Source organism: Hemiscyllium ocellatum, chromosome 3 (assembly GCF_020745735.1).
Source record: "Hemiscyllium ocellatum isolate sHemOce1 chromosome 3, sHemOce1.pat.X.cur, whole genome shotgun sequence".
NCBI classification, from domain to species: domain Eukaryota; kingdom Metazoa; phylum Chordata; class Chondrichthyes; order Orectolobiformes; family Hemiscylliidae; genus Hemiscyllium; species Hemiscyllium ocellatum.
The window spans coordinates 92,253,354-92,268,113 of NC_083403.1; the positions used below are offsets into that span (position 1 = coordinate 92,253,354).

The window sequence follows — 14,760 nt, forward strand, 5'->3', positions numbered from 1 at the left end:
TTACTGCAAAAGACAGAAGCTCATGGTATTGGGGTTAATGTATTAGCATGGATTGAGGATTGGTTAATACACAGAGAGTCAGGATTAACCACCCTTCCTCAGGTAGAAAGATGTAACTAGTGAAGTGCCACAAGGATCAGTCCTAGCCCTTAATTTAGGAGCAAATTACTGCAGATGCTGGAATCTGTACTGAAAACAAAAAAATGCTGGAAATCACGGTGGGTCAGGCAACATCTTTGGAGAGAACAATCTAATATTTCGAGTCTGGATGACTTCATCAGAGTTGATGTGAAACGTGGAGGGGGAGGGGGAGAAAAAGGGTGTTGATGCCAACTTGAGAGTACACTATGTTCAGGCCTTGGAAGAGTGGGCAGGGTGTAGTGCAACCAAATTTGGTGATGATACAAAAATAAATGAGAATACATGTAATGATGATGACATAAGAAATCTGCAAGGGGATACAGACAGGTTGAGTGTGTGGGAAAAAACATTGCAAATGGAGTTTAATGTGGTACTGTGCTAGATCATGCACTTTGTTTGGAAGAATAGAAGGCAGACTTAAATGGAGTCTCCAAATAACTGGGGTGGCTCAGTGGTTAGCACTGCTGCCTCACAGCACCAGGGTCCCAGGTTCGACTCTAGCCTTGGGCAACTGTCTCTATGGAGTTTGCACATTCTCATGCAGGTCAGGTGAATTGGCCATGCTAAATTGTCCATAGTGATAGGTGCATTAGTCAAAGGGAAATAAGATTGAGTGGGTTACTCTCTGGAGAGTCGGTGTGGATTTGTTGGGGCGAAGGACCTGTTTCCAGACTGTAGGGAATCTAATCTAATCTAAAAACAAACGAGCACAGAGGGATCTGGGAGTCCTTGTGCACTAAAGTTAGTATGCGGGTCAAGCAAGTAATTGAGATGAAATTTTAGCTTTTATTATTTGGGGTTTGGAGATTTAACATCAGGAAGCCTTGTTCCAACTGTGCAGGTGTTGGTGAGGCTACATCTGGAGTACTGTTTTGATCCCTGTATTTAAAAAAAGGAATATACTGACATTGGAGGCAGTTCAAAAGAGATTCACGAGGCTGATTCCTGGGATGAAGGTATTGACTTATCAAGAATGATTAAACATTGTTTACTCATTCAAGTTTAGAAAAATGAGGATGATCTTAATGAAACATACACAACTTTGAGGGTGTTTGACAGGATAGGTTTTCACAAGACTTTTCCACTAGTGGGGAAATCTCAAACTAGGGAACATAGTTACAGAATAAGCATCGCTTGTTTCAAACTGAGATGTGAAGGAATTTCTTCTCTAAGAGGGTATGGCAACACCTGAGAGCTGTGGAGGTTAGATCACTGAAAATATTTAAACAGGAGGTTGATAGATATTTGAAATATTGAGAAGTTAAGGGCTATGAAGAGCTAGCACCAAAGAGATGTTGATGCCTGGAATAGACCAGCTATGATCTTATAGAATGGTAAGACAGACTAGAGGGAATGAATGTCCTAATCTTGTCCTATTTCTTATGTTATGTACTTAAATACAACCAGCTAACCAGTTAAACAATAAATGATCAAATACATTTAAATAGGCAACATGTATAGCAAGTATTGCGGTGTGCATCATACTATATTACCTTGTGAAATAAATGTAAAGGTAAAAGAAATATATACTTGCACAATATATTATAGTATAACATATACAATATGTTTATTAGAACTGTCACTTATATAGTGATGTTTCCTGACCTTATGAGCTTGCAGGTTGAAAAACAAGGCGACAAACAGATGATACATGCACCATGTAGTTTGAATGTTACAATATAGATTATTATGAATTTGTTCAAAGCATATGTGACAGCAATATATGTCCTTTCCTTCTCTTTTTGTTAGAAGTCAGATATGCACTAGTAACCCATAACACCACACGATATGCTCACTGTTAATCAGGCCACCAAGAATAAATAAATTAAATTGGAAAGGTTTCCTCTATTTTACAGCTTACAAATTAGAATAGAATGCCTAATTATCTCAAACATTTCAAAAATGAATGCAGTATTTTTCTGCATAATTTTTAAAAATTTCAGTATTGTAAAAATTAGAACACTAATGCATCATAGCTTTATGCTATCACATGCTGTCCCTCCAGCTCCGCATTCAGAGTAAATAAAATGGACTCTCCCCATAGCACATTTTTCATGTGGTTTTCAAAAACAATGACAAGCATTAACTACATTTTAGTAAATGTCATACACAAAAATGTTGACATATAAGGATCTCAACAGTGAGGTCAACTGACTGTTCATTAAAGCAGGAGGTTGAAACGTTGGCTCTTCACCACAACTTTCTTAGAATGTAAAAGGGTTGATTAAATGTCTGGTGTATGCTGGGATCAGCGTATTGAAGTTTATACCATGGTGCAGTACAATCATTGCAAATGAAGATCATCAGACTAGTAGTATGATGGTCAAAAGTTTTATATTACATTTAGAGTATGAGAAGATTTGAAAATAGTTTCTTCAGTTCTAAAAGTCCCATAGCAAACAATCTTTCCACTTCAGTAGTAGAAAAAGTATCATGTTCCACAGGTATGGTTAAGAGTTGTAAGAGGATGTTTTCAGTATAAAAATGTATAGAAGACATTTATGAACTAGTTTAAAATTTGACAGTGACACAAGGTATTCGTGTATACAACAGTATTTGGTCTTTTCAGAAAGATTGCATGAAATGAAAAAGAGATCTGTAGAATTCCTACAGGCTGAGCAATGTTAAAAATGTATAAATATGTAGCAGCGTCTTAAAGGGTTTCCAGTTGCCAAAGTCCATGCTAAAAATGATACATACAACAGGCTCTCAATTAGACTATGAAAATGAATTCTTTGGAAGTGATTAATTAAATTAACATATTATCTCTAATTTACTAATGCATGTTAACTTTATAAATTTAGAAAGTAAAGTTATATCAGTGCACCCTGATCATTTCAATTATTAACTGATACCTAAAAAGGTAGAATAAAATTTTTAAAAAACATAGAACAACTGAACCGGAAAAAAAATAGGTACATAAGACAGATAAAAATATAAAATTGGTATTTGCACAGCACAAACCAACAGGCATAAACATGTTGAGATCTTTTAACTATCTCCGAGGACTCAATGCAGGATCATTTCTAATACAAAAATGTATAAATAGTCTTATTTTCTTTCAGCTGACAGTGTTCTGTGATCAAATGTGTTTCCTTGAATAAAGAGGTAAGAGTCAATGGCACCCATTCTCACTGAAAATATTTAAGGCCTGCAACCAGAAAAAACTTCTCCAAAAATATTTCAGAATCGAGAACTGCAATATGAGCTGCTCGTCCTATTAACGAATTAGCAGTGTTGGGCAATGCATGGATAATATCATATCGAACCAAATTACATTCCTTATTTTCAAGCACCGGTGTTAGAAGATTTTGGACCATCTCAGCATATACTGGTCCTGTGAAATAGAACAGACAAGTGAGAATTTACTTACTTCATGAACAAGTGATTAAAAAGAGAAACATTATACAGAAGTTTCATTAGGTCTGAATGTAGATTTCAGAGCTGTTTTCTTTCATAGAGTTTCGCTACACCAGATTATCTTGACATAGGAAATGTAAGAAAGTAATGTGAATTTTGTGTAGACATTGTGAATTGCTTCTGCTTTCATTTGTTTTACAGAAGTGTAGGAAGTAGAATTCAGACATTAAGAAGCCTCATCTTGAGTTAAATATCATTGGTCAAATTCTTTAAGCAATAAGAGCTGCCAGGTATATAATCTTACCTGATTGTTTATCTTTTAAAGCAGTTTTACATATTTCAACTCGAGCAGAATGGTAGGGAACATAACGATCTTGTAGTGAGCCAATTAATACCACATTTTTGAAGTAATGGAGACCTTGAAGAAAAGTTGAGATGTCATTGGAACAATTGCTTTCACATTATCTATGTGTTTGTATTTCTCTGATAATTGTAACGGCAAAGTAAGTGTTGGATTGCAGAGAGTTTGGAACACTTTTGTCTGAAATATTAGCCCAAATCGAGTACAAAAGACCTTAGATCCCATATGTGGAAACAGAAATATGATAAAGAAATTTTTAAAAATTAGATTAGATTCCCCAGAGTCTGGAAACAAGCCCTTCAGCCCAACAAGTACACACCGACCATACGAAGACTAACTCACCCAGATCCAATCCTTTATCCTAAATTTACCCCTGACTAATGCACTTAACACTATGAGCAATTTAGCTTGTCCAATTCACTGACCTTCACATCTTTGGATTGTGGGAGGAAATCAGAGCACCCGGAGGAAACCCACACAGACACGGGGAGAACGTGCAAACTCCACAAAGACAGTCACCCGAGGCAAGAATTGAACCCTGATCCCTGGCGCTGTGAGGCAGCAGTGCTAACCATGGAGCCACTATGCCTCTGACCACTGTAATGCCGCACTTGACTTGGAGCTCTGAAGAAAGGTCATTGGACTCAAAACATTAACTCTGCTTCCCTCCACAGATGCTGCCAAACCTACTTAGTTTCTCCAGCAAATTCTGTTTATGGTTTCATACTTCACTTGCTATTTATGCTAATAAAGGAAAGCCAATCCCTCCACCCTCTTTTCAAGGCAAAATAGAAAGGGACACACAATTAGAAGACTATAGATAAAGAAAGAGACAAAAAAAACCTGCAGATACAGGAATCCAAGGTAGACATGTAGGAGGCTGGAAGAACACAGCATGCCAGGCAACATCAGGGGGTGGAGAAGTCAACATTTTGGACGCAATCCTTCTCCAGCACCAGGAGTGGGCGTAAGGGGAGCTGTAGCTCCCCCCACACCCACCCCAAGTCCTGAAGAAGGGTTACACCTGAAACGTTGACGTCTCCACCTCCTGATGCTACTTGGCTTGCCATATTCTTCCAGCCTCCTACATGTCTACCTATAGCTTAAGAAAGGCACAGCAGATTCATTACCAGGAAATTATCTATTATCCCATTAACAGCAAATAAAGCAGAATGGCTGATCGGTACAGACACCCAGGATAACTCTAGACAGTATTAGATCCACACACATTTCATTCTTTACAGAAAGGATAACAAGAACTTCACATCTGTGAACAAGGATGTTGGCATAGAATTTAGAAAGATAGACTGTGAGGTTCTTGAGCAGTTTGATGTGAAGAATGAGCATGTTTAAAAATGGACACATGCCCAGGTTTGGATAAGTTGTGCCAGGACAAGGTTGGAAATTAGAGGGGTTCCAACCCAATGTTTAAAAACTTCTTCGTTAACGATGTGGGAAGTGCCAGAGGACTGGAGGAGATCTAATATGGTTCGATTTTACAAGGAACGTAATAGAGAGAGACCAGGGAACCAGTAAGTCTAACATCAGTGGTAGAGCAACTATTGGAGAAAATAGTGAAGGATAACATCAGCCCCCATTTAGTGAAGTGAGGTTTGATCAGGAATAGTTAACATGGTTTTGTCGGAGGGAGGTTATGCCTTACAAATTTGTTTGAACTTTTTGATGTGGTGACCAAGTATATAGATGAGAATGGTGCAGTTGATGTAGTCTACATGGATTCCAGCAAAGCTTTTGACAGGGTCCCATGTGGAGACTTATAAAAAGGTCAAAGCATATACGATCTGGGATAATTTGGCAAGTTGAATCAAAAACTGGTTTTCTGGTGAGAGACAAAGGATGATGGTAGAAGAGAGTTTGAGACACTAGTGTCCAGTGTCCAGCGGCCTACCGCAGGATCATTGCTGAGTCCCTTGTTGGTCATGATGAATACAGCGGTACACATGAGAATTGGGGTAAATTTGCAGATGACACAAAGATTGGCCGGGTGATTGACAGTGAGGATATAGTTTACAGGAAGAAATGGAGAGGTTGGTCAGTTTAGTAGATCAATGGCTGATGGAATTTAATCTTGAAAAGTGAGGTTTTGGGGTAGTGAGCAAAATTAGGGCGCATGGCATTGGGGGCAATGTACTAATTTGGATTGAAAGTTGGTTGGCTGACAGGAAACAAAGAGTAGTGATAAATGGCTCCATTTCAGAATGGCAGGCAGTGACCAGTGGGGTACCGCAGGGATTAGTGCTGGGACTGCAGCTTTTTACAATATATATTAATGATATAGAAGATGGTATTAGTAATAACATTAGCAAATTTGCTGATGATACTAAACTGGGTGGCAGGGTGAAATGTGAGGAGGATGTTAGGAGATTACAGGGTGACCTGGACAGGTTAGGTGAGTGGTCATATGCAGTTTAATGTGGATAAATGTATGGTTATCCACTTTGGTGGCAAGATTACTACCTAAATGGAATCAATTTAGGTAAAGGGGCAGTACAAAGATATCTGTGTGTTCTTGTACACCAGTCAATGAAGGTAAGCATGCAGGTAGAGCAGATAGTGAAGACGATTAATAGCATGCTGGCCTTCATAACAAGAGGGATTGAGTATAGAAGCAAAGAGGTTGTCCTGCAGCTGTACAGGGCCCTGGTGAGACCGCACCTGGAGTACAGTGTGCAGTTCTGGTCTCCAAATTTGAGGAAAGACATTTTGGCTATTGAGGGAGTGCAGCGTAGGTTCACAAGGTCATTTCCTGGAATGGCAGGACTACCTTACGCTGAAAGATTGGAGCGACTGGGCTTGTATACCCTTGAGTTTAGAAGACTGAGAGGGGATCTTATTGAGACACATAAGATTATTAAAGGATTGGACACTCTGGAGGCAGGAAACATGTTTCTGCTGATGGGTGAGTGCCGAACCAGAGGACACAGCTTAAAAATAGGGGATAGACCATTTAGGACAGAGATGAGGAGAAACTTCTTCACCCAGAGAGTGGTGGCTGTGTGGAATGCTCTTCCCCAGAGGGCAGTGGAGGCCCAGTCTCTGGATTCATTTAAGAAAGAGCTGGATAGAGCTCTCAAGGATAGTGGAATCAAGGGTTATGGAGATAAGGCAGGAACAAGATACTGATTAAGGATGATCAGCCATGATCATATTGAATGGTGGTGCAGGCTTGAAGGGCAGAATGGCCTACTCTGCACCTATTGTCTATTCTCTGTAAGTGAGAGGTTGTGCACTTAGGGAGAAGAACCAAGGGACAACTCAATGAATGGCATGACACGAGGAAACTCAGAGGAACAGTGGGATCTTGAGGTGTTTGTTTGTCCCCATATCCTTGAAGGTGACAGGAGAGGTGAAAAAGGTAGTCAATGGAGCAAAAGGGACATTTGCTTCAAATATCATGCCATAGATTATAAGAGCAGGGAGATAATGTTGGAGCTGCACAAAACTTTGACTAAGGCCACAGCTAGAGTGTGCATTTCTGGTCACCACACTATAGGAAGGACGTGATTGCGTAGGTGAGGGTGCACAGGAGATTCATAGAACATAGAACGGTCCAGGCTCTTTGGCCTTTGATGTTGTGCCAATCTTTTATCCTACTCTAAGATCAAACTAACCTACATACCCTTCATTTTACTGTCATTCATGTGCCTATCCAAGAGTTCCTTAAATGTCCCTAATGTATCTGACTCTTCTGCCACTGCTGGCAATGCATTCCACACACCCACCACTCTTTGTATAGAACCTACCTCTGACATCTCCCCTAAACTTTCCTCCAATCACCTTAAAATTACAGCCCCTTGTGACAGACATTTCTGCCATGGGAAAATGTCTCTAACTCCCCACTCTATCTATGCCTTTCATCATCTTGTACACCTCTAACAAGTCAACTCTCATCCTCCTTCACTCCAATGAGAGAAGCCCTAACTCCTTCAACCTTTCTTCATAAGACATGCCCTCCAGTCCAGGCAGCATCCTGGTAAGTGTGCTCTGCACACTCTCTAAAACTTCCACATCTTTCCTATAATGAGGCAACCAGAGCTGAACACAATATTCTAAGTGTGGTCTAACCAGGGCTTTATAGAGCTGCAGCATAACCTCATGGCTCTTAATCCCCCTGCTAATGAAAGCCAACACACCATCTGCCTTCTTAACAACCCTAACAACCTAGGTGGCAACTTTGAGGTGTCTATGGACATGGACTCCAAGATCCCTCTGTACCTCCATACTGCCAAGAGTCCTGCCTTTAACCCTGTAATCTGTGTGCAAATTTGACCTCCCAAAATGAATCACTTCACACTTTTCCAGTTTGAACTCCATTTGTCAATTCTCAGCCCAGCTCTGCAGCCTGTCAATGTGCTGTTGCAACCTACATCAGCCCTCTACACTATCCACAACTCTACCAATCTTTGTGTCATTGGCAAACTTAATAACCCAACCTTCCACTTCCTCGTTCAAGTCATTCATAAAAATCACAAATAGCAGAGGTCCCAGACAGATCTGGGCGGCACGGTGGCACAGTGGTTAGCACTGCTGCCTCACAGCGCCAGGGACCTGGGTCCAATTCCCGACTCAGGCGACTGACTGTGTGGAGTTTGCACGTTCTCCCCGTGTCTGCGTGGGTTTCCTCCGGGTGCTCCGGTTTCCTCCCACAGTCACAAAGATGTGTGGGTCAGGTGAATTGGCCATGCTAAATTGCCCATAGTGTTAGGTAAGGGGTATATGTAGGGGTATGGGTGGGTTGCGCTTCGGCGGGTCGGTGTGGACTTGTTGGGCCGAAGGGCCTGTTTCCACACTGTAAGTAATCTAATCCCTGTGGAACACCACTGGTCACCGAGCTCCAGGCTGAATACTTTCCATATATTACCACCCTCTGTCTTCTATGGGCCTGCCAAATCTGAATCCAGACATCCAAATCTCCCTGTATCCCATGCCTTCTTACTTTCTGAATGAGCCTACCGTGGGGAATCCTCTTAAATGCCTTGCCAAAATCCATATGCACCACATCCACACCACCTTCATGTGTTTTGTTACAACTTCAAAGAATTCAATTGGGCTTGTGAGGCATGACCACCCCTCACAAAGCCATGGCAATTATCTCTAATCAAACTATGCTTTTCTAAATAATCATAAATCTTGTTTCTCAGAATCCTCTACATTAATTTGCCCACCACTGACGTAAAACTGACTGGGCAAATTCCTTGGGTCATCCCTATTCCCTTGAACAAGGGAATCACATTTGCCACCCTCCATTCACTGGGATGTTGCCTAAGATGGAGCACTTTAATTAGAAAAGTGGTTGGTTAAACTCAGGTGGCTTCCTTTAGACCAGAGAAAGCAGAGACGGGACCTGACTGAAATGTATAAGGTTATGAGGGGCATGAAGGGGGTGGATGGAAAGCAACCGTTCCACCTGTTGATGGGCCAGTAAATATAGTCTAGCCTTCCAAGAGGACATATCAGAGATCAGAAGCAGAGGTAGCGAATTATTTTAGCACAGGGTCTGCTTGATCTTCTGATCTCTGTTATGTCCTCTTGGAAGGCTAGACTATATTTATATCATTGTATTAGAGTCGTACAAGCAGAAAGAGGCCCCCTTTACCCCAACAAGTCTGTCATGTATCTTTTAAAGGTTGCTAGGTATCCCACCTCAACTAACCTCCCAAGCAATGCATTCAAGATTAGCACCACTTCCAGATGACAAAGGTATTTCTTCTCATCCACTCTAAACCTCCTGTCTTTTACTTTAAAATGAAGCCCCCCCCTCATTAGTGGCCCATCAACAGGAGGAATGGTTGCTTTCCATCCACCCCCTTCATGCCCCTCATAACCTTATACATTTCAGTCAGGTCCCGTCTCTGCTTTCTCTGGTCTAAAGGAAGCCACCTGAGTTTATCCAACCACTTTTCTAATTAAAGTGCTCCATCTTAGGCAACATCCCAGTGAATGGAGGGTGGCAAATGTGATTCCCTTGTTCAAGGGAATAGGGATGACCCGAGGAATTTACCCAGTCAGTTTTACGTCAGTGGTGGGCAAATTATTGTAGAGGATTCGGAGAGACAAGATTTATGATTATTTAGAAAAGCATAGTTTGATTAGAGATAATTGCCATGGCTTTGTGAGGGGTGGTCATGCCTCACAAGCCCAATTGAATTCTTTGAAGTTGTGACAAAACACATAAAGGTGTGGATGTGGTGCATATGGATTTTGGCAAGGCATTTAAGAGGATTCCCCCATGGTAGGCTCATTCAGAAAGTAAGAAGGCATGGGATACAGGGAGATTTGGATGTCTGGATTCAGATTTGGCAGGCCCATAGAAGACAGAGGGTGGTAATAGATGGAAATTATTCAGCCTGGAGCTCGGTGACCAGTGGTGTTCCACAGGGATCTGTTCTGGGACCTCTGCTATTTTTGATTTTTATAAATGACTTGAACGAGGAAGTGGAAGGTTGGGTTATTAAGTTTGCCAATGACACGAAGGTTGGTAGAGTTGTGGATAGTGTGGAGGGCTGTTGTAGGTTGCAACAGCACATTGACAGGCTGCAGAGCTGGGCTGAGAATTGACAAATGGAGTTCAAACTGGAAAAGTGTGAAGTGATCATTTTGGGAGGTCGAATTTGCACACAGATTACAGGGTTAAAGGCAGGATCCTTGGCAGTATGGAGGTACAGAGGGATCTTGGAGTCCATGTCCATAGATACCTCAAAGTTGCCACCTAGGTTGTTAGGGTTGTTAAGAAGGCAGATGGTGTGTTGGCTTTCATTAGCAGGGGGATTACCCTCCCAAATCTCTGACTTTACAGAAAAAGTAACATTCCCAGAAGCTAATCAAGGCCCATAAAGTCTTCTTGTTGCAAGTGGAATTCTCCATGGCTGGAGGGGATTCACTGTGTGGGACAATCTGATCAGGGAAGCTAAATCTTTTCAGGCATTCGACACATGATTGACTTTAGGATTTGAAAGGCAATGGCCTGTTGCAAGCCATCCCTTGCACATTCTATTGATTCTCTTCACTCCTTGTGAACCCCACTTTATCTACATTCCTTTTTCTCCACAAATCCATTGTTGATCACTGGTGGAGGCTCCAGCCTAGTTCTGTATTGGTTATCAATGTTTCTCCTTAATGCACATCAACAGATGGATTAAATACTAACCAAAAAACCTCCACGCAATTGGCAAAGTCAATAATTTGATTCTTGTGAGATTATTGCATTAATATCAAAAAGAAATGCAGGCTTTCAGTGATGACAAAAAAAAGCAACCGTTTGCTACGTATAAAATTTGTATGACACCTACCTGCTTTTTTGCTAAGTTTGTACAGAAACGTTTGGCGAGGATCAGAATGATCTCGACACGTTAGTTGAAGTAGGGACCCAGACTTCTTCCACTTCTGCATAAACCAGAGCCCTGGGTATGGAAGTAGCACAACAAAATATAAAAGTCAATCCAGCATGCCAAGTCAAAGAAATTACACAATGTGAGGTATACACAAGCTTAATTTCAGTTTGAAGAGTATAATTCTTAAAACACATTTCAGAGAAAAAGATGATTTTGCATTTGGGCTACCAATGTTGCTCGTCACTTTTCTCATTTTATGCAATTTCTAAATTTGCTCTGTATGAACAGTTGAAAGCTTCATTAAAGTATTATACAAATCCACAGATGAAGAACTGGATGGACCTAGGAATTCTTATGTTCCTATGAATGCTTTTCAAGGTGCATGAAAATATAGTGCAACTAATGCATCTAATTAATGAATTAAACAGCAATTTGGTCTTTCTCTGCAGGTAACAGATGACCTCACCTATGAAAATGGACAAATGCATTTCCTTAAAACAAACACGAAGAATTGCAGATGTTGGAAATCCTGAACAAAAAGATAGTGCTGGAGAAACACAGCAGGTCTGGCAGCAGCTATAGAAAGAAAAGCAGAGTTAACATTGAGTTCAGTGATTCTTTGTCAGAACTGAAAATATTGGGAAATGGCATACTGAACTTGAAACTCTTATTTTAACAGTTGCTGCAGACCTGTTGCATTTCTCCAGTACTTTGTTTTAGAAATAATTTCCATGACGTAGCGCTGATTCCTTATTCTACAAGCTGAACACTTTAGTAAAAGAACTGGAGAAGTTTGCTCACATTCAAAGATATTGATATTATTTCAACTATATACTTAAACTAGAAATGTACAATAAAATGGTTAGCCGATCAGTACTATTTATATAAACTGAATGGGCAAAATCGAGTCTCAGGCATCTTCCAGGAACAATGTAAATAAAAAGCAGCGATCTTCATAATAATGGTCAAACTGTTGTTTTTCTTGAAATATTTTCCACCAGCTTTTCTTTCTGTTCTATATAATGTTGTTAGATAGGCAAATAATCAAAGTTATACATACCTATTAAGGACCAACAAAGTACAAATACATCAAATTAGGTTTGGTTCAATCACCGAGCCCATTGTGATATCAGGAATATAAATGCCTATAAGATTCAACTGGTTGTTCAAAGGCTTCTTCAACTGCATTGCAATTTTACATTAAAGGACGAGATTTCACGATTTGGAAATACTGGCATACTTTTGTGTTCTTCTAAGCCTACATTTCTGAGAGTTACCACCACAGAAATCCTCAGAGTCTTGGGGTCATAGCTTTACAGCATGAAAACAGACCCTTCGACCCAACTCATCCATGCCAACCAGGTTTCCTAAACTGAACTAGTCTCATTTGCCCGCATTTGGTCAACATCCTTTTAAACCTTTTCTATCTATGTACCTGTCCAAATATCTTTTAAACATTGAAATTGTACCGACCTTTACCACTTCCTCTGGCAGCTCATTCCACATATGCACCACCTTCTGTGAGAAAAAGTTGCTTCTCAGGTTCTTTTTAAATCTTTCCCCCTCAACCCAAATCTGTGCCATTTAGTTTAGACTCCTCTCATCGCAAAAATCAGTCGACTGAATGCTTGAAACACTCACTTTCTGACAAGTCTTTCCTTTCTTAGGAAAGCAGGTCAAAAACATACATCATACATGCTATCTTCTGAAGGACCTATACAATTTCTAATAATGCTGCCACTTTAAAAAGATTACTTTGTCCTTGTTTTTTTTTTAAAGAGAGATCGTAAAGGCAAAGGTGCCAAAGAGTTTAGTTTAACAATGGAAGGGAAGTGGCCAGTTCTCCCAGTTCAGGTTTTTTCTAGTTTGTTTTTAGCTGTAGCAGTCACAATATGAGTGTGTCCAGGAGATGCAAGTTTCAGTAAAGAATTCCTCTGACATTCTCTGAAATCTCTCTCTGGATGTCGTTCCCTCCTACCTGTAAGAATCTGTGTTTGAATTTACCTTTTTGCCAAGGGGTGTTTTCATGGGATGTTATTGTATTGGAACAGTCAATTAATAATAGTTACTGTTAAGTTTTCCAATAGCTACGTTACTCTAAATGCTGCTTTCTTTTGTTTATGTTTCAACTGTACAGTTTAAATAAATTCTGTTTTGTTCGAAGCCAAATGGTTTGACCAATTGCATCACACCTGAAACACTCACTTCACATCTGCCTTTAAAATAAGAAAAAGTTAGGGTCTAGACTACCTTCTGAAAATATTTTGAATGGGTCTGGCCTGGTCAATAATTACAAAAAAGTTACCCTCCTTTTGAACAACAATCTCCTTGTAATAAAATGACATATTATTTGCCTTCCTGATTGCTTACTGTGCCTGGATGCTTATTTTGTATCTCAGCACTTCTTATCCACTTTGTACCAAACTGCCTACTTTTATATCCTGATGCATTCTATGGTGACTGCTCTCCAGATCAAATTGCATTTCTTTGGTTAGCTTAAATTGTGGTAAGTTTGACTAAATTGCAAAATTTGTTGCTGAAGTGTAAGAAATCAAAACAGTGCTTAAGATTTGAATTTTACAATCTAACTTAATAGCAAAACACCACTGTAAATTCTAACAGGTTGGTAAATACATCCATCAAAGGAAGATAACGTTTACTTTAAAGAACTTTGATTACTTCAGTGTAGTTAATATTTTCTCAGAAGAACATTACAGCAATGCTTTTGAAATAATGATTCCATTGTAACTAATTAAAAAAAACTGTGTTCTTAGTTCACCACTTTCACCTGCCAACACTCTACACATACAGCTGTTCCTGGACACAGGTGATCTCTTAAGACCAGCTATCCACAAGATGCTCAAGATTCAATTTTATTAACCCTGAATCCTGACAACCTTCTCAGAAATTTCTTTGATTTTCTTCAACAGAATTGCTAAACTAAGCCCAATCATTGTATTAGCTCAACAAAATATTTTAAAAGGGCCTCATAAGGGTCTGAATATGTAAATTAATGTCTTAATAACTCTGCCCAGCCCCTAATACTGTCCAGGCTAGCGATGCAACACAATAATTGTGTGCTTTTAATCCCTGTCATACTAAAAGGTCAGCTTGTCAAGACATGTTTCCCTCTCTGCTGTGATTGGCAAGATTGAGGGAATTTCTTGACATGCCCCTGAACTTCCAGTGTCCTGGATCAGTTAAAAACTGACTAGTTGTTACAATGATTTCTTATGATCTGCAGTTTATTCCATGAAGGAGCAATGAAAGCAGATTCAACAGTAACTTTTAAAAGGGAGTCAAATAAATACTCTTAACAATAAAATAAATTGTAGTCTGTAGATAATGAACAGGTAGTGGGTCAAGTTGTGTAGCTTCACCTAAGAGCTGGCACAGGCAATATGGACCAAATGTCTTCCTTCTGTGATACACCATTCTACAGGCATCAACAAAAGAAGCTTAACATTTTGGATGCTAAATTTGACAAGAGTCAACACCTGGATTAAAAATTCCTGTTCACTTTAGATGCTTCCTGACTTGCTGCCC

General features: G+C 40.0%; 1 protein-coding gene across 3 annotated transcripts in view; it reads right to left on the bottom strand.

Moving 5' to 3' along the window:
- Positions 1–1,711: 1,711 nt before the first annotated feature.
- The window catches only part of fam135a (family with sequence similarity 135 member A), a 329,943-nt gene continuing 316,894 nt past the window's right edge, over positions 1,712–14,760 (bottom strand). For all 3 annotated transcript variants that reach the window (XM_060851940.1, XM_060851926.1, XM_060851932.1), the window contains 3 exons: positions 11,173–11,283; positions 3,806–3,919; positions 1,712–3,478 (listed from right to left, as the gene is read on the bottom strand). In XM_060851940.1, coding sequence (XP_060707923.1) covers positions 3,273–3,478; positions 3,806–3,919; positions 11,173–11,283 — 431 coding nt within the window. In that variant the 3' untranslated portion in view covers positions 1,712–3,272. The remainder of the gene's footprint in view (positions 3,479–3,805; positions 3,920–11,172; positions 11,284–14,760) is intronic.